This window comes from Pomacea canaliculata, linkage group LG9 (genome assembly GCF_003073045.1).
Source record: "Pomacea canaliculata isolate SZHN2017 linkage group LG9, ASM307304v1, whole genome shotgun sequence".
Classification (NCBI taxonomy): domain Eukaryota; kingdom Metazoa; phylum Mollusca; class Gastropoda; order Architaenioglossa; family Ampullariidae; genus Pomacea; species Pomacea canaliculata.
This window is the reverse complement of record NC_037598.1, coordinates 23,148,409-23,173,836: the sequence shown is the minus strand read 5'-3', so window position 1 is coordinate 23,173,836 and position 25,428 is coordinate 23,148,409. Positions and strand designations below refer to the sequence as shown.

The 25,428-nt window shown below is 38.1% G+C and overlaps 1 protein-coding gene across 3 annotated transcripts; it reads right to left on the bottom strand.

Annotated features, from left to right (window-relative positions):
- Window positions 1–10: 10 nt before the first annotated feature.
- On the bottom strand, window positions 11–25,408 carry LOC112571469 (nischarin-like). 3 transcript variants are annotated; one of them, XM_025250452.1, is made up of 17 exons: window positions 24,776–25,408; window positions 23,674–23,757; window positions 22,264–22,446; window positions 21,915–21,963; window positions 21,230–21,349; window positions 20,932–20,999; window positions 20,154–20,249; window positions 17,936–18,031; window positions 16,258–16,383; window positions 15,404–15,599; window positions 14,953–15,011; window positions 14,483–14,611; window positions 12,957–13,058; window positions 12,504–12,537; window positions 8,762–8,904; window positions 7,148–7,269; window positions 11–6,720 (listed from the first exon to the last, which is right to left on the bottom strand). In XM_025250452.1, exons 1-17 carry the CDS (start codon window positions 24,860–24,862, stop codon window positions 3,888–3,890), a joined length of 4,527 nt encoding a protein of 1,508 aa, XP_025106237.1. In that variant the 5' UTR covers window positions 24,863–25,408; the 3' UTR covers window positions 11–3,887. The 3 variants fall into 3 exon arrangements, with proteins under 3 accessions (XP_025106237.1, XP_025106235.1, XP_025106236.1); XM_025250450.1 differs by lacking the exon at window positions 12,504–12,537 and adding an exon at window positions 12,094–12,214 and having other exon boundaries at window positions 24,776–25,407; XM_025250451.1 differs by lacking the exon at window positions 12,504–12,537 and adding an exon at window positions 12,094–12,214 and having other exon boundaries at window positions 21,254–21,349; window positions 24,776–25,405.
- Between the last annotated feature and the right edge of the window lie 20 nt (window positions 25,409–25,428).

Below are 25,428 nucleotides of genomic sequence, written 5' to 3'. Positions count from 1 at the left end.
GCACCAGGTGTACATAAGCAAATACTTTATTTCACCAGTGACTCATAAGTCTGAATTATCTTTTTTTTAAAAAAAGTGAAAACAGCTGATGCATACAAAAATGAAGAAAAAAAAATTACTGTATCGTCTTTCTCAGAACACAGTCCAACGGCCACACTTGCTTAATCTTAAAATAAAAATTATTGCTTAAGCAATGTTCTGCTGCAACGACTGCTTCGCTTCAATCAGTATGGTTAACACAGTTCTACTTTCTGTCCTCTGACACAATATTGCATTAATTCTTGCACATACACTGCAAAATTTAAAAAATAAATAAATAAATCTGCACAAGGTGCTCTAGTACTACAATTGAGTGACAAGATAAACACCATAGACATGCTTTCAGCTGCTAGAAGATAAAGAGTTTCATCAAAATCTGTGCAATTTAAATGCTTTTAGAATGTTAACTTCCAGACTTTTTTTTTTATCATTTTACTTAATGTGACCATAAGAATAAAGTAAAGCTGTGAATAAACACATCAATAAACATAGGCAACAGAAGGCATTGCAGACAAAAATTGTAAACAAAAAGTATACAAGTCAGTTCTTTAGAACACCACGACATTGATTCTGGTCTTAGAAACACAGGAATGATTTCTTGGAATGACAAGCAGCTTAAAAATAGACTCCCAAGGCAATAGCATGTTGCTCCACTTCTTCAACTAAGTGGAACTGTTACAATTTCTAGATAAGACATTTGCTTCCCCCTGCAATGGAAAACCTTGTGAAATGAGAAAACAAAGACCTGCTTTCCATCTGGACACCAAAATTAATCCATTTAAGGAAAAAACAATGCAAACTAGACACACCAATTAATGTCAAAGTATTGAGTTTGCTACCGTGTACATTCTTTTCATATTTTAGGTCATGGTGGAAGGTACTAGTTTCATACTCATGGAAACAAGCTTCTAGAACTAATTTTGCATTTAACAAAACCATTAGGTTATTTAAGGCATAAAAAGGCTATCAATAATGTTATTGACTACTGTTCACCCTGTTCTCCAAAATACAGATCCTATGCTGACACATAAGGATATATACATGTATACCATTGAAACATATTAGTTGTTTAATAATCTTATCTAAATTTGTATATTATACATAATATCAATTCACTAATATTTTGTTTCTCTAAAATTGTTTCACAATCTGCAACCATTCATTGAACCTCTCATCTTCCCTGGTCAGCCTCAAAAATATATAAAAAAGTAAAATAAAAAAACAAACCAAAAGCCCCCCAACAACGGAAGCCCCAAAGGAGATTCAGAAATCGCTATCCTTTCATTATGAACTCACAACAGTGAGTCACAACCCTGATAATACATCCTAAACACAGACTCCAAAACAGAGGAAACAAAAGGAAAAGCAGTAGAATATGCATAAGACTAATCTGGCCTATAAGCTAAAACAAATTTCATTTCATCCTGGACAGTCTTTTCACAGCAGTTTTATAAAAGGTGTCAAGAGTAAACTCCTCTGGTTAAAATACACTGACAGTGAAACTAGACATCACTACACTTTTTAATAAGCTTATGTGTGAAAAGCACTCCCACACCCACAATGAGATACCAAGTTCTGAGTGGCAACACTACACTATAAAATTCTGACTGGATGCCTGTGGAATGAGTGAAATGAGAACATCAGCACTGTGTACAGATGAGTTCATGCTAAACATTAAAAACAGCCTAAACTCCCTTTTTAAATACTTCGCCTTTTGTATGGGAATCTTTTATATGTCAAGGGATGCATATTTATTTATAGACACATGAAGACAGGAACAAACTCCACACTAAAAATAAACATAAATAACTCCCTCGAAGAGGCATTGCAATCCAAAGTTGGAAATTTGCAAGAGTCTTCGGTGTAGGATTTGAATTTCACAACACAATAAGATGTTAGGGCAAAATATAAACATGAACATGATTAAACTCACAAAACCCAAAATATAACATCGCGCTGAGTGTGCACCATGTTAGTCTTAAATAGCTCAACGTGTGCAAACAACTTAAAAGATAATCATGATTTTGTTCCTGTGGATGAAGTCCCTGATACTGTGTTGCAGATGCAAACGAGCAGGCACAATGCTGAAGGCAAATTGTCTATGCAGAGGGAGAGAACTGCCCACAGTGCAAGATCTATGATTTTATCTCTGTACAATGTGAAAACCCATGATATAGCTCAAAATCTGAAATACTTCCGTGTACTGTAAAATCAAACAATTAATCATGCCAAACAATTGTTTGGCACAAACACACAAAAAAAACTCTTGTGCAAATGATCACAGAAATGTTTTGGTGGCACAAAAGCTGTCTTCTTTATGAGATATAAACATCTATGACATTTGCTACTACAGCATACATATGATTTGAACCTTTATCTCAAGTTGCCAGTGACTTTCACATGTACCTATTAAGTTCTACTAATAAAACTAGCAATCTTAATAACTAGGAACATAACTATGAGTAACTTGTGTCTCACTTCAGCTTAAATTTATCTGTTCCTCACAGTCTACACAGTTTAATCTGTAAAAAAAAAAGCAAGACCTTGCTTAACTGCTATAAAGAATCATTCCCAGCCTCATCTGTACAAAAGTATACATGGCAAGTAATGGTCACATGGACATAATGTAGTTTATGCTTATCTCCACATTTAAGTGTTCACACTGAATTTAATGACTGTCAGTCTAGATAGCCAAACAGTGTTACGTACAAAAGGCACCCTATACTACATTTATCTCCACTGTTCTGCTAGAGACTATGTAGTAAAACAGATCCACCTGTACTTTAACCACTTCTGCATTAATCCCAACCACTACTTGAGCCAGGAATTTTATAAACCTAAATGTTAAACAAGACATGAGGCCTTATGTGCAACCTGATGCATGAAAGGGATTAGACAGTTAAACAAGACTAGAAGTTTGGTTAACCCTAAGCATCACTCAGAGTAACCTAATTTCAATCCAGATGGAGTAGCAGTACAACTACCACTTTATGATTTAAGATAAAATTCTGAGCCTGATAAACACTTGAGATTAATGTTAATAAACTGAAAAGGAAATTCAAACTCTTATTTAACACAACCCTGATCTTCATGTTACTTCTTTTCAGTTATGTATTTGTGTCAACCTTCTGATGCGTGTAATCCTATATGTGTTACTGGATGCAGTAGTGAAGTTAGTAACAGGACCTGGCACTATGTCAGGTTCTTCATCTTCTGCCTACTGGCACGAGCGAAAATCGGTCTGGCCATGATCTAGAATATGTAAAAGTAGTGACTACTACATCTCCTATGTCTTTAAATGCAGCATACACAGGCTTTTAAATATATCAAACATTTGGTGAGTGGACACAGATAAGTCTGGCTATTAAAAGTGCATAAATAAGTATGTGTAATCATAATTTATTTTTTAAACAACATTAAAAACTTGAGCTGTACACAGACAGTATGGTACAGTACACTATAGGCCTGTGCTAGTATTTTCTGTGCATTAGACTTACACACTAAATACAGCTTGTGCTGTTTTTGTAAGAAGTAAAACAAGACTATTTTCCCTTCCTACTTTTCAACTATTTTTACGAACAGTCCATCATGTTGTGTGTACACAAAGGAATACCATTCACTATTCTCATTACACCCAGGAACACCATTGTCATTGTGTTGTGTGTACACCAAGGGACACTACTCTCATTCATTTGTCATTTAACAAAGCAGCACCCTTGCTCACTGTGCCTGTAACTTATGTAACTTGTACAGTTTACTCAATGTCCAGTCCTTTAAACAAAGCATTCAAAAACTCTGTTTTCACATGATGTCCAGCTGATGGCCTAGCTATGACAAGCTGCTGCCATTCACTCTCGCACAATATCTAGAAGGCGGCCCACCTGTGGCACCAGCTCCTGCCACTGCTTCTGTAAGACTTGCAACAGTTTGTCCTTGTCACGCTGGCACTGGATGAAAACCCGCAACACCACTTCCGGCAAGATTCCCCCACCTTTCTTCTCACCTGGAGCCTGACCCCTCCTGCCTGCCACAACCTGACTGAAGTGCTCCATGGAGGTGTCCACCACAAGCTCCTCCGGCTCATCCCAGAAGACTAAGCTCAGTAGCCTAGGGTTTGCAATGTTCACAACGATACGCTTCAAACTTTCCAGCCGTCGCATCTCCACAATGTCATGCTGAGGTTGTTCTGGCATGCCACGCACAAAGTCAGGCAGCGGGTAAGTGACAATATCTTCCTGCACAAGGCACAGGTGATGGCTGGTGACAATCACACTACGAGACTGGCAGCAGTCTGGCAATAGTGTCCCACGGATTTCACCAAACGGGGAGAGAACTTGATAAGCCAAGATGTACAGCCAGACAACCTCTTTCTGCTGAGTGAGTGATATAACAGAAGTGAGGCTGTTCTCAACTCCCAGAGTGGCTGACTGTGCTTTGGCCTTAATGAGGAAGAGAATATCTTCAATGGCATCATCACCAGGGTAGAGGAAAGTCACTTTACTTGGGTGGGTGAAGACAAGGCCCTCCACTGTGGAGTTGGTGCGCTTGGCAAAGGCACGATAAATGTCCTGTTCAGAATCCATGGGACTCTTGTCAATGGCAGGAGAGATCACCAGTAAAGACAACACACTCTTCAGTTTATCCACAAACATTGCTGTCTGTCTGCTGTCTCGTGTCGCCAGGGTGAAGACAGTCTGGGCATCTGGACCTGTCACACGCAAAAACTGGTCAAACAGCCCAACAGAGACTTGCACAAGATCAGCCAAAGCAACGACCGCATATGGCTTCACATGGTGTACCTGGTGCCAATAGGCTCCCCTTGAATTCCCTCTCTGAAGTGACTCTGTACGAGAGTGCCATCCGACAGCAGAGTCAGAATTATTTCGTACGTGAGTCATCCATGAAGGTCGAACACCAGGAGCAGAAGTGATGGTAGTGTTGGCATCAGAGACAAAGTAGATTGCCCTGGTGCTCAGCATGATGAGGGTGACAATCTCCATGGCTGGATAGTTGTAAGGAACCACACCACTCCATAATACGTGCTGCAGCTCTTCTGGAGTAGAATTTAAGCTGCCACTGCTTGAGGGCGGTTCAGTGGAAACAGACACAGAGGTGCCTGCAATCTTGCTGTAAAAAAATGTCATGACTTCCCGGCCACTCATAAGTGACAGTGGCTGCAGTGTGGGCAGCAGGGGATGCAGAAGATTGTATGTTCGCACAGCTTGTCGGAGCTCCTGTTCAATAAGAGAAGTAGCAGATGCCTCATTCTCCTCCTTGTTTTCAGATGTCTCTCCAGGAAGGAGATTCTGTTGAGTGGTTTTCCTCAGGAGGTCCTCAGAGTTTGTAGTCACTGTCTTCTTTTGGAGATCTTCCACTGGCAAAGTCCTACTCCCCTGTGAATCATGATATGAAAAAGCATAAGGAGAAGAGTTAGGAAAGTAGTACCTCTTCCAGTCAAAGCTTGAAGGTAAAGAGGCTACTGCCACTGTGTGCAACACAGGTTGTGTACAGACTTGCACAGATGTATCTTGGGAACTATATTTTATTGTATGGTGAGTCTTCTCCTTTGGGGAAATGTCTCCTCTGTCAGTAACCTCAGGACTCTCATTTCCCCCTTCAGGGGCTTCACGAACTGTGGGTAGCATTCGATGAGCATGCTCAGCACGCAGGTTTGTTAGTCTGTCTAGAAACAGGTCACAGGAAGATGGGGTACTGAAGAAGAAGGTAAGTTCTTGCTGACTGGCTGATGTCCCCAGCAGCATTGTCAACAAAGTTGGCTTAAAATGCACAGCTTTGTCTTTCACAGGGTCAGCCAAAACAGTCTGAATCTTAAAGGCTGCTCCCGGTGCTGCTTGAAGAGCTACATCACGTATATTCTCCATGATAGAAAACTCCTGCAGCATATTTAAATGGATGGAATCTTCATGAGCTGACTCAAAGATTGCTGGTGGCCAGTAAACACAAGCAGGATCCAAACAATACAGTTTATTTTCTGACATGACCAGCAAGGTAAACTGGATGTTGAAGACTTCCTTCACCCTGAGGAGTGTGACGAAAACAAGTCTCTCTGAGGGAAGGGTAAACATTTCTTCCCGTCTGCAAATTTCTGACAAGAGGTCAGATTGCCTTGAAAGGTCGAGAATGTCCAAAGGGTTAGAAGCATCAAGCTGCAAGCAGCACTCGATCAGGCTGTTGGCAAAGTGCTTTAAAACTACTGAATCCAAGGCAAACAAGGTGAAGAGCCCACTTTTGCCAACGAAAGCTTCTTCTAGGCGAATGTAGGCATGGCACGGTCCTATGACAGTGTGTTGGATGCTGCAAAGAGGCAGAACTATGCAAGGCTGGAGGTCAGGAATGCCTTGAAAGCTAGACCTGGAAATGCTCGGGGACATACGCTCTACAATCATTTTGGTGGTGGTAAGCACCACACAGCAAGGAAAGATCAAGCCTGGAGCTGAGTACTGCTGGACATAACACCACATTACATCCACTACATGGTCTGTGCCCACTGGAGTGATTTCTCTTGTGATGCTGCAGTTCTGCTTTGAAGAGAACCTGTTGGAGTTATTGGTGTTAGTCAGTGCTTGGTTTCCAAAGAGTCTAGTTTGAAGCCAGGCCACAAAATCTAGTGATGTCATCGTTGGTAACTCTGCTGCCATGAACTCTTGAATTCTCTCCTTGCTGCAAGGAACCAAAGATAATTTGACCAACATGTAGAGCGATTACTTTAAGTACTATTCATCTGCTGATTCAAACATTAGCCATGCACAAGCTCAATACTATGGAGAGAAGTGTTACATAAAATTTAATTTTGTTGTTTTTTTTCCCCGTAGGGACCAGAATGTCAACAAATCTTTTTCTCTATCTTGTTATATTTTTTTCTAATCATGTGCATAGCAGTGTATACACATGTATTAGCACTTTACAATGCTACATTGGCATTGTGACCAAAGCTGGCACCACAGCTACATTCCATCACCATCATTACCAGAGCAATATCATTACAATCACCACCATTACCATAGCGATATCATTACAATCACCACCATTACCAGATCAATATCATTACAATCACCCGCACTATCATTCTGACGGCAGAACCACTGACTGGCTGGACTGGCTAGACGATGAGGCTGCATCGGTGTGATCAAAGGGGTGCGCCTCAGGTATAAGATGGATGCTACCCTCAGTGAGTGCTTCTCGAGCACTGGCACAGGAAGAGACTGATGACTGAGAAATGTTGTATAAATAAGTGAAAAGAAATAAGTGAAATAAGTGAAGCTACCTGGTTTCATCTGGCAAAAGATAAGGACTGTAAATAATGCTGTTTACTTTTGACGCATCTCATCTAAAGTATAAAAGGGTAACATTTTTAAAGGTTAATAGTTTTAACACTCCTTCTGAGACGATTTTCCTGTACAGTGGAACCTCGGTTAACGAACTTAATCCGTTCTGGAAAGCTGTTCGTTATCCGAAATGTTCGTTATCCGAAACAATTTTTTCCATAAGAAATAAAGGAAATAGATTTAATTGGTTGCCAGCCCCTGTTGACTCGCTAATATTTGAAAGTTACAGGCTATATAGGTATTTTTTTAAATGAGAACAGTTATAATGCAATATAAATGGAGTTAAATAAACATAAAAACATTAACGAAAGCATTTAAACATCAGAAAACTTGCCGTTTTGACGTGGTTGGAAGCAGGTGTGGGGAGGAAGGGGTGGAATTACTGCTTGGATTCCCCTTCCATGAGCACACGTGACATTATAAAATCGGGGGAGACTTCTCTTTTCTGTAGCTTTGAGGTTAAAGGACAAAACTTGTCCAGTGTCTGTTCCTTCTGTCTTTTTTGTAAAACTCTTCGGTAATACGACATCACATTACGACAGACGCATGCCACCTTCATACTTTGAAATCATTTCCTTTTTCAATTCATTTGTTGGCCGCTTCCTTGTCATTACCTCACTACTACTAATTGCTCTTAATCTTCTTTGGAGCCATGATTGAGGATTATCTTATTAAAATAAAGCACAACAATCACTAAATAAGAAGGATGCGCATAGATAAGGAACGACCGATTGTAACTGTGTCTCGAGCGCGAATGATGACATGCTGGTCGGTCACGTGAGGTTCACGTGGCTGTTCGTTATCCGAAATTTTGTTCGCTATCCGAGACATATTTTTAGCGAAATTTTTGTTCGTTAACCGAAATATTCGCTATCCGAGGCGTTCGCTAACCGAGGTTCCACAGTATAATCAAAGACTCCTTGGATATTTAATTTTGATTGACTGGAGACCTTTACTCTAAGATGAAACTGCATCATTTTTAAAAGCCAACCAAAAAAAAAAAAAATAATCAGAATATATTTGCTGCAGGTATAGATTGCTGCACTAAAAATACTTGTCTAGCCTGAAGAACAAATACCAGATTAAACACTTCCTTTCTTGCAGCATATGCTAACCATAATCCCAGGAAAATATTTTTCAATAAATAGTACTGAGGATAATATTCACATTTCTGCAGTATGAAAAAGCATGTTTATCTGACAGAACACAAAAACTTTTGCTTTAAAAAAGCCATGTCCCATCTTCTGTGGAAACTAGTTTGCTTGAATTAAGCAACATGCATATGAAAAATACCATTGAAATGTGTATTAATGAGAAACTGACAATATCTTATCCAATGCTGCTTCTTCAGGAATTTGATTCTCTTAAGTGCTCACCTGGCTGGGGGAGCAGCGGGATGGGATAAAAACATTTTGTGGAGAGTTGTCTGCCACTGACCAGTTGTGTACTGAAGTGTGGTGAGGAGCAGATGAACTGACAGATGCAACATTGACAGGGCTTGAGGATCTCTGTCCTAGAACTTTAGAATAAAATAATAGTGTAAGAGTTTGCATTCAACAAAAAGGGCTGAAAATGAGAGTAAGAAAGTCACATAGTTCTTAGTTTTTATGATAGTACTTTTCATTAAAAAAATATATATATTTTTTAAGAATAACTTTCTTTAAGACTTACAGCATGAAATGACAACAGGAGTTTCACTATCTCTACCTCTGTAGAGGACCATAGGACTTTGTTGTGGTCGCCATAGTACAGGGTCTTCCATGACTTTCAACCTCATTACACTATAGTCCTCTGCAGGAAAGACGGTTGCTGGGGGAGGAGATAAGCATTAGGTCACCTCGCACATAGTGAAGCCCTGATTTTTATGGTTTACTCCTTTCTTCAGTGACTGTTACCAAATGACATCAGGCAGCGAAGTCATGCAGAGCAGAGATAACAAGCCTTTGCTGTTGATACAATGAATATCAAATACCTCGCTACCTTATTCAACCCGCCAGAATACAGAGACAAGATAAGCGCCAACTCTCAAGGTAGCAGTTATGTAGAGGAGAAGTAATGAACTTTGAAAATGGTTGAGTAAAGGACAGGAGGAGGGAGGCGAATAAAAGATGGAATATGTAGATTAGGTACCGAAAGATGGGCACTAGTGATTATGCCCAGAATGATTTGCTTTGTTGTCAAGTGATTCCATACCCTCCTGCCTCTTCGATGTTGTAGTGACAACCAAGACAACTGACAAATAAAATACAAAAATGCAATTTGTATTTCAAGTCAACGACTATAACCCAATTTCCCACAGGTTTCTTACATCTGCATATAGAATGCCAATTCTAGCAGAATAAAAAAGAATGCCATGGTGGCCATTATGATACTGAAGGGATTATACAGAATGGCAACTCGAACCCATTACAATGAGTGCAGAAATGCAATTGCTCTCATTTGAAAAAACAAATATGAAGAACTTATTGACAGGAATGTTGAATAACAATGACAACTTACAACAATCATTAAACAAAGTGTAATATGTCATTCAGCGAGAACAAAAATTACTGTGACTGGTTTATGGTTATACTGACTACTACAGTTCCTAGACTGGTTCAGGGTTTGATTTCAATGCCTTTCAATTCAGAAAGCATCATTGTGGCCATCAATTAAAAAAATTGGGACACATCTTTGGTGTTTATCAACAACACTTACTGCAATGACACGTGCATACACTTTAAGTGCAATGCATGCATAATCTACGAATGATGTTTACCAGGTCAAAAGTTTTAAAAGAAAGGTTTTTATTAGTAAATAATAATGAAAGAATTTCTTAATTTGAAGACTCTAGATTTTCATTAAATGTACATTAAATTGTAGGAAACAAATACAATCAGCCATCTAAAAAGTAGCAAAGCTATTATCATTTCAGCTGATAAAGGTCAACCAAGGAAAAAAAATCGCTGACCCCACACAGGCAAGCAGCTGACCGCAAAAAAGCCTTTCATCTACAAGCATATTTACATTTGCTGCATAGGGCTGAGAAAGATAATAAACACCACAAAAAGAACAGCGCATAACAGACTACAAGCTCTCAACTCTACACTATGGATTCTTAGAAGGCTCCTCACCCTACTACTTTACTGAAATCTTGTCTGTCCACAACCCTGCCCGAAACCTTCGTTCCTCATTAGACTTCAGTATTCTATCCCTCCCTCCCACAAAGACAGTCACATACAGACAGCGGACGTCATCCTTCTGTTCTACTAAGCAGTGGAACTCTCTTCCACGTCACATTCGCCCTTTGGACTTCAAAGCTACATTCAAATGCTCTCTGAAAACCTATCTGTCCCTGAATTACTATTCTTAACTCTCTGGCAATACTCTGTCATGCTAACCATCACGTAATGACTCCATCTTATACTGTTTATAGTATCTACATCCCTTCATACCTTCATCCATTGCTTTATGTTCTACTTTTGTACCTCATCTTTATGTTGTTCAGTATAAGTACCTCACTGTCCACTGGCTGTTATCTTTCATTCATCATTATTGGTATGTGCAGATGGTGCGATCTATCTTGGTCGTGATGCTGTGTGTTATAAGTTCCCACTGTTATTATTATACAACTGGAGGTGAAGAGGATGATTCTGAAGTCTGATGAGATGTACTTGGACTAATCCTCGTTCCTATTTTGTGACTATATTATTGGTAGTTTAAATTCCTATATTGTGAATATGTATCAGGGCTTCTGCTAAGGCTAAATTCTTTGGGGTCCCAGGGACCCCTTCTTCAGATTTTTAAGGGGTCCCTGTTCTTCGCCCAACTTTGAATGAAAATTGAAGGGGTCCTCCGAACTTTTAATGCGTACAGTACGCAATTTTTTGCGTAAGCAGAAGCCCTGTGTATATAATATATATATTATATATTATGACAACATGTTAGACAGACTCTAACATGCTTTGAGTATTCTAAAGCAGCACTATAAAATGAAATAATAGTTATGCACATTTTTAAGCACCTCTACTAGTTATATACAAACTTCTATTCAGAGTAACCTATAAAGCCTACAATTCTACAAATAATTAGCACTGAACAGTGCAATAAGCTAAAAGAAAATGTGTTAAAGTTAAAAACACAAGCTTCTTCTAAAGTAGTATCTCTTGTTGCCTAACCAATTATTACAAAAACAAAGTGGTTATAACAATGCAATAAATTAAGCTTTAAATAAATCTGCACAAATTATCTGAGGACAGTAATTAAATGTATGCATTATTTTAATCAATGTGAGAATTACAAATTACAAAGACTTGCTGGACTGTAAAATGTCTTGTCAGGAAAATGGCTTAATACAAAAAAAAAAAAAAAATAAAAAAAAAATGAGGCCACCAATATACTGCATGTGCATCTTATACCTTAGGCCATGAAAGTTTAAAACAGTTTCAAGGAATTCTACATAAGTTTATATTTCCATTACTATAAACAGAGAAAAAGTTTTTTTTTTTTAACCTGAATCAGCCTTGGATATACACTCTGCTTCATGATTAAAAAAATTATAGTAATGTTTATGTTTGTTTCTGCTACTTTCTATAAAGCAAGAGCAGATGAGCAGCGACGAGGCATTTTGAAGCAGTTTGTGCAAATGCAGGTCCACTGCACATTAGTAATGGAGGCAGCACACATCCCTGGGGAAGGAAGTACAGGAGAAAAATACCTACTTGATTACCTGAGGCAGAGGTGAAGCTGCCTTGTGCACCTGAGGGGAGAAGGGAGGTGTCAGAGGATGGAGGGGGAGGGGTGCCACCCCCTCTACCATAAACATCTGTTAAACTAGCAGAGGAAGAAGTCTGAAAATGGAAAAGTTGGGGTTTAAGTGCACCAAATAAAAAAATGGGGGTTAAAGGTTGCATAAAATGCACACACATACACACAAGAACACAAATACAAATTTGACACATATTAAGGCACCTTTTTTGTTTCCAATACATAAAAATAACTACACCCCAGCACCAATGACCAATCTGAGGATGGAAGTGCTCAGAAGTGCAAAAAAACATTGTGCAAAATCACCAGAAACTTAGGAAATACTTAGGAGAGGTTAAGAGAAGGAACTTTAAGGTGTGTGCAGTTACTCACTACTGTATTCAAAGAGACTGGCTGATGATGCCACCTGGTAAAATTGCCATCAATTACTTTAAGTTACCAACAATTTACAACCCATAACCACCTTAGAAGACAATTTTTAAACATTACTATGGTATGGTATGTAGATTCCTTACTGAATTCTGAAAATTTATACTCAAGCCATATTAGAAAAAGACTTCTTACATGGGATTGTACAGTGGCATTTTGCTCAGCCTACAGAGAAATTAAGCTTTTTGAAAATGAAATTCTGTAGCTGTTCTAGACAATTAAGGAAAAGACTTGGAATCCCTAATATATTGGTGATGGCTTAGGCAAACTAAAATGATAAAAATAAGCTAAAATGACCATAAAATTACCACTATGTTCTAGAAATCATTCTAGGTCTTTTGGTAAGCTTCTTGGGAAGACTATTTCTATATAAAGTAGATAATGCCAGACTCTGACCTTTCTTGGGATGCCTTTCATATCACGTGCTTTTTGTAGAGCCTGCCTTACAGCCACAGTGTCTTTCTCCTTCTGGCTGGCTTTGACACTGTCTAAAATTACCTGTATCAGCAGAATAAAAAAAACATCACCAGCATAAATGTTTGCACTTCAGTACAAAAAATTCTGTTTTGGTGCAAAAATTTCTGTATTTTGCGATACCTCTGCTGATTTTTTCCCAGAGAGATGTGCAAATGAAATGTTTTTTTTTCCCATTCACCAAACAATTGTGCTGAAAAAGGGTAAAAAAACAACCCAATGCTCTTAGCACTAATGATCCAATCTTTCACAACCACTGAAATTGAAAACTGCAACTTCATAGTTACTGTTATTTATGGCAGCATAGACAAACATGACACTTATTATATTATACAAATGATAAGTCTCTCTCTTTCTCACACGCACATACTCTCACATATACTTTGGTGAAGTTGCTGCTAGTGGCAAATGTTTTGAACAGCTGGTATTGAAAAATTCCTATTGCTAAGTTCTACTTATATTTAGTCAAATTATGCACACATATATGGTGTACGTGTTTTCTTCAAGGATACTCTATAAACAAAATTGTGTTTCAAAATCATCATGACTGATAATCAAGAAATTTATGTGGATCTTATCCTCATTTTTCCACATAAAAATAAAGACAGAGAACCAGAGAGAAATGCAAAAGTTTCTTTTTGGAATAAAATAGTCGCTTGTTTTTTAAAAGAATCTATGAAAATTAAAGAAGTTTCTGAAATTACTGTTTTGATATCTGTAAAAGACTTTATTTATCCCAGAAGGCAATGAGATGCAGCTGTATATGGAAGTGCAATAACAAAACAACAATACCACAACACATTCATATTCGCTCCACCAAACAGACTCATGGCAACCATATGATCTACATTATTTGTACACAGTAGCGTTCAGAAGTTGTATGGCCACAACAACAAAGGACAGCCTCAATCTATTGGCTGTACGTGTAGGAACACAGACAGCCTCATGAAAGTTGATAAATTCTCTCGACAGGATATGCCTTGAGAAGTTATATGCCTGTTATCCAGAGTATGAAGATCCCTCTGGGCTGTCCCAATTTTGGAGCAGGTTTATATAACACAATGCAAGCTGCTCTTGCCTTTCACTGATAAACTGTTGTAAAAACAGACAAGTAAGAAGGACAGCACACTCTCTTTATGGGATCTACAAAAGAGCTGAAGAAATCTCTGAGAGGCAGAGAAAGAATTCAGCTTTCAAAGAAAGAAGAGGCACTGCTGAGCTCTCTTCATGACAGTCTGAGTGTTGGTATCCTAGCGAATTCTTCTGTCGAAGATGGTGCCTAGGTATTTAAACTGACGATTTCCATCTCATTATGGATGACAGTTATAGCATTTGGTGGGGAAATCTGATGGATATTAAAGACAATCTCACTGGTATAAATGAAACTAGAGAAACAATGCAGTAAACAAAATGGTGCAGAAGAAAAAAACAAGCACTATGGCAAATACCTCATCAACACGGTCACCAAACATCTCCAAGACCTTGGTTCGGTAATCTACTGTTAGTGTGATCTGATTTCCAGACAGAAATAATTTCTCCAGGCATGGCAGCTGACAGACTGGCTTTACATCCTCCAGCTGAAACAGAAAAGCAAATTTCTATGACTATGTTTCAGTTGTGTGCACAGGTGTGTGATGTTGTAGATGTGCCTTAACAATGGTTTAACATGTATAATAGCATCTTTTTACTGTTTTGCCATGATGTACCACTGGCCTTCTGGCAACTAGAACTACTTTTTTCATAACTGAACACACTTTTCAAGTTATAACTGAACACACAATATTGGTAGCATTTGGATTTCATTGAACCCTGGTGGTTTTGTTCAAAACCTTGAGCTGTCTTCAAGTTTTACTGTGTCAGACTCAGCCATAATGGCAGCATCAGTGATAACAGAGTTAATAAGAAACAACATACTTACTGCTGTAATCCTGTTGTTGCTCACATCCAGTACCTGTAATGAGAACAACTTGGAAAATCCTGTAAAAGATGTATTTAAAGCAATTAAATGAACAGGCGAGTCAACTAACAAGTTGGTTTTAAATTAATTTCGTTTAATCGAAAGTTGGCATTGCAAGGAGTCATCTACTTATAAGACAATCACATCTTAAACACAACTCTGGTACAGTTCATAAAGGCTTCAATGTCTTCATACTCTCCTCCGAAAGAATACAACTAAGCATGCATCATAAGACAAGAAAAGTGTGCTGGGGAGTCTGTTGTCAGTTTGTCCAGCTGGTTTGGCAGGAAGGTGCTCTAGTGAAAGTGAACAAGCATCTTTTTCATATAAACAAGCTTGCATACACACAATGGTTAGCACACCCCTTCATAAATGCACACAGAAGCATATGAATGCAACCACACACTCTCACCCTGTAAAGTCTCAATCATGTTGCCAGCCAGGGACAAAGAAGTCACATTGCCCAATTTGGTGTGCAGGGAGTCCAGACGTCGCAGGCGGTTGTGTGAGAGGTCCAGCTGTGTCAGGTTGCTCAGCCACTGGAGGTTCTGCACATTCTCAAGCTGATTGTGGGACAGGTCCAACTGCTCCACACGCCAGAGGATTTGCTGAATGGGTAAGTATACCAAAGTGTTGTTACAATTAATATCAGCTGACCATATAAGACAATGTCCTGTATGTTTCCGTTCCAAGCTGCTGTTGTGAGTGCAGAAGGATGTCCTCATAAATGAATTAGGCAGCTCATGCTATAATGATGGAGTGACCATAAAGACAGACTAAAGAATGGAAAGAAGAGATTACAGCTCACATAGAGCAAATAGCTTAATTGATGCATCAACTGGGCACTAATAAATACAGACAAATCAACACAATAGAGCTGTAGCTGTGAAGACGTTTGCATGTGCAGGTGCAAACTGCACAGGAAGAGTTTAACTAAATCAGTGATGACTTCACTGTGTTTCTTATTTTGTGCTGTGTTCCTTCAATTAGTCACAGGTTCACTCATTCATTTCTTTCTTCACTGCTGCAAACACTTTTACCCACCAAAAAATGACTAAACTTTGGACAGTTTCAACCTCAAAAGCAAAAAATTTATCTCCTCAAGTATATTTTCCTCTCTCTGATACAAAATCACAATAAACCTGCAACACTGTTTCAAAATCCAAAAACCATTGCCTTATTTACTCAAATTAAAATTCAAACAAAACTGTACAATCATTTCTGCATATAAAATCCAAATAAAAAGTGAGCATCTAGAGTCATTACCATGCTACTGTCAATCTCTTTGATGTAGTTGTGGCTGAAATCTGCTTGCACCACACGATCCCATCCACCAACAAGCTGTGTGCCATCCTCTCCTTTCCAACTAGGCGCATCTTGCAAAACTATCTCCTGCAATAAAAAGTTAACATAATTCAATTCCTGCAGCCAATACAGATAGCTATCGCCTGACCTTTTCTGGTCACTAAGGAGTGAGCTGTTTGAGATTTCACTTTTCTCATGGCCAGCTTTATGTGAGGGTGGTGCCCATCTGCTTTCCTTCGCTGCCTTACCTTTTGAAACCCTCTAAGGCAGCGGTTCTCAACCTGTGGGGCGCGACCCCCTGGGGGGTCGCGATGTGCCTACAAGGGGGTCGCGAAGGTGGTCCTTTTTTAAAAGTTTCTTATACCGGTATTAGTGAAATTAGTTTACATTGTGTAACCGAGTGGTGAGGGCGATCAAACTCCAAATCTCTTCTCCCTATTCAAGTACACTGTCTCGGCATGCAGTGACTTCTCACTTCCAAAACTCAAAACACAATCCCCCTCTCAACAATTATAAGCCTCCAATCTCCCTCCTCTCGCCTTTTGCCCTCTCTCTCCCCCAATCTCTCATCGCGGACTCCCCTCTCCCTCTCCAGCAATGAAAGTTCTTCTGCCATTTTCAACTTCGTATATGTGTGAGCAAGGATTTTCAGCATTGGCAGCACTGAAGTCTAAATACAGAAATCGTGTGGACGCAGAGGCTGAGCTGCGAATAGCAGTGGGTACGAACATCGCACACAGGTTCGCTTCTCTAGGCAACAGCAAGCAGGCTCAACCTTCTCATTAATCAAAGTGAGTGTCCAATAAAATAATATTTATTAGCACCGCAGAATTTGCTTTAGTAAAATTTCATTAACAGTTATACTTCTTGCAGATACGAACTTTGTTCTTCCGTTGTTGATTTCCTTGACGCGGCGTTCGAGGTTAGCTAAGGCTCCCCCCCTCTTCCACCGACCTAGCTGGCTAAGGGGGTCGCGGACGTACCGGTGTTCGTCAGGGGGGTCGTCATAAGTAAAAGGTTGAGAACCGCTGCTCTAAGGAGTTGTGGTACCAATTCCTGCCAGCTGATTCGACTAAAGGAAGTTTGCGGCACTACATGGGTATCAAACCAGCATGCCTCTCAGTTCGGATGCCAGCACTCTAACCCCTCAGCTATCCACCTCCCCAGAGGGAGTCAAAAGTATGTCATGTTAAACATTTTAGCACAAACTTGTAACCTCCTTCCCACTTCAAAAAAAAAAAAAAAACAACATTTTTCTTATGCATAAACAGATAACAAAGACAATGAGGATTTACTTGAATGTCTTGTTAACCTGGTTCCAAGGTAATTTTACCATTACACAAAAGTAACGTATAGCTTGCCAAGTCTTACTGGATAACATCCCTGTAAGAGTGTCGGGACCGGTTTCCTCACAATAATAATAAAAAGAAAAACTCCTCATAATGTAACCATCAGCACCTAAGGAGAGATTCCTATGGCCAAGCAAAAAAGTTTATATCCAAGATGTCCCTCAAGTCATGATTCCACCTGCTGGTAGAGTCGTGAGGTGAGATGGGAGAGTACCTATCATAATAATTTAGTATGTTTCAAAGAGAAGTTACTTTTTAAAAAGTGCAGGTGTCAGGAACTCATGTCTCACCTTGATGGTTGTAGCACTTCTGTATACATTGAATACCTTTAACGTCTGTTTGACTGTCTCAAGTCCCCCCACCATCATCAGATTACACGAGATAATCTGCAAACCACACCAGAATACATTAGTTAATACTCATTGTTTCTTGTAATAAAGTAGTAAAAAAATGCTGGCATATGTTGTACAATGAGATGCTTTAAATATCATTGTCTAGTTTAGCATGTTTGAATCTGTAAAGCACTTTGAGATGCCTTTGAGACTGGAGTAAAGCACTTTAAACAACACAGTTATTATTACTACTCTATATAAATGCTTACTACTATAATTATTATCACCATTATTATTAAAACAAAAGAAGTGTATTTGTAATCGACCAACAAGCTAGTATTTTAAGGTTTTTCTTAACTAAACAAGCATCAATCCTCAGAAATACCCTTAAGTCATACTGTATTAGTAAATTTATCAATAATGTATTGGAAAACAAGTTTGAACTTTGCTCAGCGTGTGACTAAAGTTCCTATATCCTGATGTTTGTTCCAAATCCATTGGTTTCCATTGACCCTCACAAGAAACTTTGCTGAATTGCCAAACTTGGTCATTTCCAGGTTAACAATATGGGCAAGACCTTTCTTTTTAAAAAATGATGGCAACATGAGTGCACATGATAAGATGGCTAGTGATTTTTTCATCATTTTCAAGCCTATTTTTTAAAAAGTAAACATGTTATTCCAGCGGTTCTCAACCTTTTACATGTGGCGACCCCCCTGACGAACACCGGTACGTCCGCGACCCCCCTTAGCCGGCTAGGTCGGTGGAAGAGCGGGGGGGGGGGGGGGGGCAGCTTTAGCTAACCTCGAACGCCGCGTCGAGGAAATCAATGCAATTCAACAACGGAAGAGCAAAGTTCGTATCTGCAAGAAGTATAACTGTTAATGAAATTTTACTAAAGCTAATAAATATTATTTTATTGGACACTCTCTTTGATTAATGAGAAGGTTGAGCCTGCTTGCTGTTGCATAGAGAAGCGAACCTGTGTGCGATGTTCGTACCCACTGCTATTCGCAGCTCAGCCTCTGCGTCCACACGATTTCTGTATTTCGACTTCAGTGCTGCCAATGCTGAAAATCCTTGCTCACACATATACGAAGTTGAAAATGGCAGCAGAACTTTCATTGCTTTCTCAGAAAGGAGAGGATATTCACCGTTGATGCTAATCCAGAATGTTGTCACTGGTGTTGTTTGGAAGACCATTTTCAGGGATTGGTCACTCGAAAGGTCGATGAGCTGCTCTTCTTCTTCCGTGGACAACCCGCTTGTGCTAGGATCAGCCAGAAATGGATTACGAATCCAATCGTATTTAGTCACATCAATTTCAGCGAAATAATGCTGAAACCTTTCTTGCAGTCCGTTTAGATGGGCAATAATTACATTCTTCACCTGATCAAGATTCAAGTTGTCAGCCTTCCACTTACACAAGCACGGAAACATATCAAAAATATTTTCTTGGCGTATCTTTTGCGTCCACAACGAAATTTTTCGGACGAAAGCATTCATCTTGTCAGTTGTTTGTAATATGGTGGTGTAATATAGGGGAGTCAGCGATGAGAGATTGGGGGAGAAAGAGGGCAAAAGGCGAGAGGAGGGAGATTGGAGGCTTAATTGTTGAGAGGGAGATTGTGTTTTGAGTTTTGGAAGTGAGAAGTCACTGCATGCCGAGACAGTGTACTTGAATAGGAAGAAGAGATTTGGAGTTTGAGCCCCCGCACCACTCGGTTACACAATGTAAACTAATTCCACTAATACCAGTATAAGAAACTTTTTTTAAAAAATGACCACCTTCGCGACCCCCTTGTAGGCACGTCGCGACCCCCCAGGGGGTCGCGACCCACAGGTTGAGAACCGCTGTGTTATTCATTATCAAAAGTTATATTTATTCATTTCTACATGGTGTTTAATATTAAAATCCACTGAATACAGGACTTAACATCAAGTGTCCATCAATTGTGCACCAGCCTGTATCAAAATTCTCTTTCGGAAATATTTGATATATTTTATTTCCTTTGGATTTACAACAAACTGCTATTCCAATGGAAAAGGGCAATAAAGTTTTGAGACAAAAGTAAAACTTGGGGTACAGCTATGACTCACTGCAAACAGCCTGTGTAGTATTTGAAATTATTATAAGCCAGCTGTATGAACACAAAAACATAAAGACTGAAATTACCTCCAAAGATTGAAGAGACTTGAAAAGACTGAGGTCAAACTTGAGCTGGTTCATGTTGATATTGCTGGTCTCAACTGGCTCATCGCTGCCACAGATCTGTCCCATAAATAAGGACTACTTTCATTCCCACACTAAGTCAAGCATAGTGATACCTTTAAGCCCCATTCAATGTCATGATTTCTACAACAGATTTACATAGTACTGGACAGGAGATGCAAGCCTTTCTATTTCTGATATCCATAAGTAAGAATTGTTTGTATAATAAAAATGTACTACCACATTTATTAAAGATACTGATAAAGTGATAAAGACATTTATTTGGCAGACATATGGTGAGTCAGATATTGCCTGTACAGATTATGATGATGGAAACTGATGACTGATGATGATAACTGTATAGCCCAAAATCTTAGCAAGTGGCAAGGCTCTCCATACTTCATATTATCAAGCATATAATAATAATAAATGCAAAATTTGTAAAGCGCATATTCACACTCTTAAGGAGCATGCTCTTAGCGCTCAAGAACAAGAACGAAACATAAACAGCATACGAGGGATAAAAAATTTAAAAAAATAACATCTAAACTATAAAAGAATAAACAAAAATACTAAACGAAGAATAATATCAAATACAAAAAACACAGTAAGGAACCAAATAACAAGAACAAGAGCTTTATATATATATACACACACACGATCTTTTTTCTTAATACATTCAGTGAAAACAGAATATGTGATTGGTACTTAGCATCACTGAAAGGGATGCTGCTGATCTCACCTGTAAATTTTTGGCTCTGGTGATGAAGTCCAGAATATGCCCAAGATCTTTCTTCACATCACCACTATCTGCAAGCATCGCAAGAACTAATAAACAATACCAATCTCCTGTCTTGCTTCAAACCAACATATCTTTTTAAATTAAAGCATCAATATTATTTTAATTACTCAATTGATGATACTGTAGAGAACTTTATGTTGTAGAACTGACAACAGTCCTGCTGAAATTGCAACATCACTCAACCTCTCGAATACAAACATTAAATTTTATCTGTCTTAAAAGAAAAAAGAACCCTTACCACCTAGATTTGTAAAAATCTCACCACAAGTGGGTTCTGGTAGTTTTAAGCGTTCTGTCAAAGAGTAGAGCTGCAATGGTGTCATGTGGTACACCTCTTGTGTCTGAAGAATAGTCTCTCCTAATAACAAATTTTAAAAGAATGCAGAACGTTGCGAGGGATAGATGATTCTAGTGACCATAACAAAGTGCAGACTCAACAGCAAATAAGATGTTTTGGAAGCTGGAAGGATTTATTAATAAAAAGAAGAATGTTAAAGATGACAAATTCTGGACACATTTAATAACAATAATAGTATAAAACATTATATATACATAAGTATATTATTCTATTAAAAATAAAAAAGCATGATTCATACAGCACATTAACATGCTCATGAATGAGCATGCTCAAGTAGCAATTGAGACAAAAAATGCCAAGGGCAGCAGACAAAGGAATGAAAAGATGAAGCATACTGACAAAGAATTAAAAGACAAACATAGAAGACAGAAAGAGGGAACGTAACAACTGAAAGTCACTACAGAGGGAGACAAGCAGGGCGGACTAGTCATTACTGAAGAAGTGAGAGAAAGGGTTAGTAGATGGACTTGAATTGTGTGAGCTGTTGTGTGCTTTTTAAGTCATAAATTTCTTATCGAATACTCAGATAATGAAGCAAAGTTAATTACCAACTTCATATACTTACCTCTGTTGTACAGGTCTTCAGCAAGGGCTTGGGTGATGCCATGTATCTCCTGCAAGACAAACAGTGGTCTTGAAATGCTATTTTATTATGGATCAACAAAATGAATAATGAATTCTTTTCCAAAAGATCTGCTATTTAAAACAGAATATATCTGTAAGATAATAAGAACTGTCTTTTTTGCCCTAAATTCAGTATAAGGTAATTGTGGCATGCTTGCAACAATTTATCTGCACTAAGAAAAAAGGTAACCTACTGTGAGATAATGTAGCTACATCTGTTAGAATAGTTCCAAACTGTTTGCAAGAATGCATATAAAGTCACAAGTCACTTAAGTTTTATGAAATCGTACATATCTGTGGAAGTCCAGGAAAAATGTGAGAGCTGGGGGTGCATGATGCGCCAAATAATGAAGTACAGTCTGCAAATATACTTGCAGGTCTTGCTGCCGCTTGCGTATAAATGACTCCGTCTGATTTCCAAACAGTTTCTTAGGTGGCAATAGACTTTTGTCCAGTTTGTAGCCTGCTGTCAACTGATCCAAAATTTTAAAAAGTTTAAACCCTCATATATTATGTGACCATTACTTATAACTCGATGATATCCTTATTTTTTTTCCATCAATAACAAAGGCTAGCTAAGTTATTTAGTTTTGGAACTGATGAAATCAATATATGTAGTATATATTTTAAAAAATTAATTGTTGTACAGCCTAATGATTTACACATTTGAAAATACAAAGCTTTGATTTAAAGCTTTTACAGATTCAGTGCATAAAAATTGTAATGTAATAATTATCCTTTTAATGACAGGGAGTTGAAAGTATAAGATGAAGTAACACAAATAATCATACTTTCCTATTAGATGGTACATGGTTCATCTTAAACTCCATCAATATCCATAAAAGATTAAAACATTTTTTTCTATATACTGAACCTTAGAATTACACAAGTTTTTATTAAATCTTGTCACAACCTCTACCTTTTTAAGAGAATCATGGAAGGTGACTATACAGTTGTTTCAGTCTTACAGCTTTGATTGCACACAAAAAAAAAAATAAAAAAATAAAAATCAACTGATTCAATAAGAATGAATTGACGTAATTGAGCTGTAGCTATGAAGACATTTGTGCAGGTGCAAACTGTATAGGAAGAGTTCACATTTAGCAAATAATACAATGATTTCATTTAAAGACGGTGAAATAGAGAATGGGAAAAAAGTGAGGTTTATTTCTGTTTATAACATCACAGAAAGCAAAACTTCTTCAATAACTGCCTTTGTGATCAGAAAAGTCAACTTACATATAAAAATAAAAAAAGAGGGAATTTTAAAACCAACTGAGAGCATCTTTCATGCTGAAACTTAATTTTATTTGTGTGAGTTACAAGGCTAGGTAGGGCTGATCTGTACAGCTTTAATGTCTATAGGTAGCTGCTTTTTTACTGCACAGAGTAGAGCTGAGAACTTGACAAAAGATTCTGTGTATATTGTCATGGACAACTTGCTTTGCTAATGGATCTATTAATTATTATTAAACGATTTTATTACCTTATGTTTTTATGCATAAATCTTGCTTTAATTTTATAGGTATTTTATGATTTGTGTATTAGTGACTAATAGAATAAAATAATGGAAAAGAAATATATCAAAATGATGCAAACCCGTGGTGTTTTAAATAGCGGCTGTACAACTACATTTCAAACTGTGATAATTAGGTTGCATAAAAATAAGGATATGCACATACTTTACTTTCAAATGTTACCTTCTCATGGAGTTCATAAAATTCACTGTATCTGTGTTTTACTGTCCATGTATAAGAGCCAACTGTCACTTCAATAGTATATGTCTGAAAACAACATAATTTACAGCACACATTTATCTACTGCATAATATGTAAAAAAAGCACATTATGCAACTATATAAACACAAAGATATCAGTAAGTGAAAACTAATATCTTTAACAGTTTAATATTAACTTTGAATGATTTGTTGGTGAAGAGAGAATGGTTTTGCAGGTCTACTTTGAAAAACATTACTTTTTCTAAAATCTGCTTAACTAAAATAAAAATGGTTCTCAAGTAGCTTTGCACCAGGTAATGCCACACTGAAAACTTGTATCATGATAGAGAAATCCACATTAATTATATGAACACATACAGTTTTAAAGGCTTTTCACTTGAATAAATTTGAAAAGTCATAAAAATCATAAATGTTTTGCAACTCTCTCACACTAAATATCTTATGGCTGAATAACACATCAAACTTTATCTAAGGTAGTTATGTCTTTAACCCTTTGGGCATGATGGACCACGATCATGGCTTTGCTGGGGAAGCATGGGGAAGGCGATTTTTATTACTTTTATTGCAAAGTTCAAACTTTTTCCTTTACAAAAATTTATAGGTTTCTTGGTCAACGTTTTACCTGAGAGCAGCAATAATAAAAAAGAAACTTCATCCACTGTCGTCTTCAAAGCCTTCAGTTATTAGCTGGTCTTTGTAATACTTATACTTTTATACAGTGCTCAGAGGGTTAAAAGAAAATATGTAAAGTAAGCCAATCAAAGCTGTTAATAATAATAATAGTAATACTAAATTAACAAATTTGAATAGGACTGAAATCCTTTAAACGAGATGAAAGACGCAGATATATGAAAGACTGGACTTCAACTGAAATTAATGCGCACGTGTGTGTGTGTGTGAGAGATTCTCATACTTATTTTACATCACAGTTCTGTGATCACTCTCACACAGTTGATCACGAGTGTGATCGGTGACATAATTATTTGAAATAGCCTGCATCATGACATATAATTTTTAATTTATTATTGTACACCTTGCGCTAACAAAAACAAATCGAGACAAACCGTAAAATGTTCAGTTGTCTCGGAATCGATAATCTGGACAGTCCTTGATGCGCTAAAATTATCCAAATCTTTTCCAAAGTGAGCCATTATTTACAGGCGGCGATGTTGTTTACAAACTATCTTTGCCGAAGTTGGATGGAAGCCATTTTCTCTGCGACCAACAGCTGCCACCTACACGTCACCTCCCCCTTCTCTGTAGTTACTTCCCTTGAACGTTCAAACGTGGGAATGAGAATGTCAGCTCGCGACACGTGCTTTCACCCACGAGCTTGTATTTATACACGTCCGTGCTTTCATAGCTTTTCCCATAGAAACAATCAGGACAAGAGGATGGGGCAAGGCAGCGGATGGGGTCTGGTGCACCTGGCGGGCCCTTCGGCTGTGAAGGGAGCCCGGCCCTTGATCGGCGGGTTTTTGTTTCCTCCTTCAAAAGTTTGATGTAAATTCCTCGTCTGGGGATTTTTTTTTTTTTTTTTTTTTTTTGTATGGAGCTGAGTACTACAAGTTTGTTTCCTTATATTTCTCACTTTTCTGTCGAACAATTTTAATAATTTAAGGTGTTTTGAAGTTCGAACTAATCTCATTATTCGATTATTCATTCAAATAAAAATATATAATAAATATGAATTAAAGAGCAACGGAATTTATTCAAA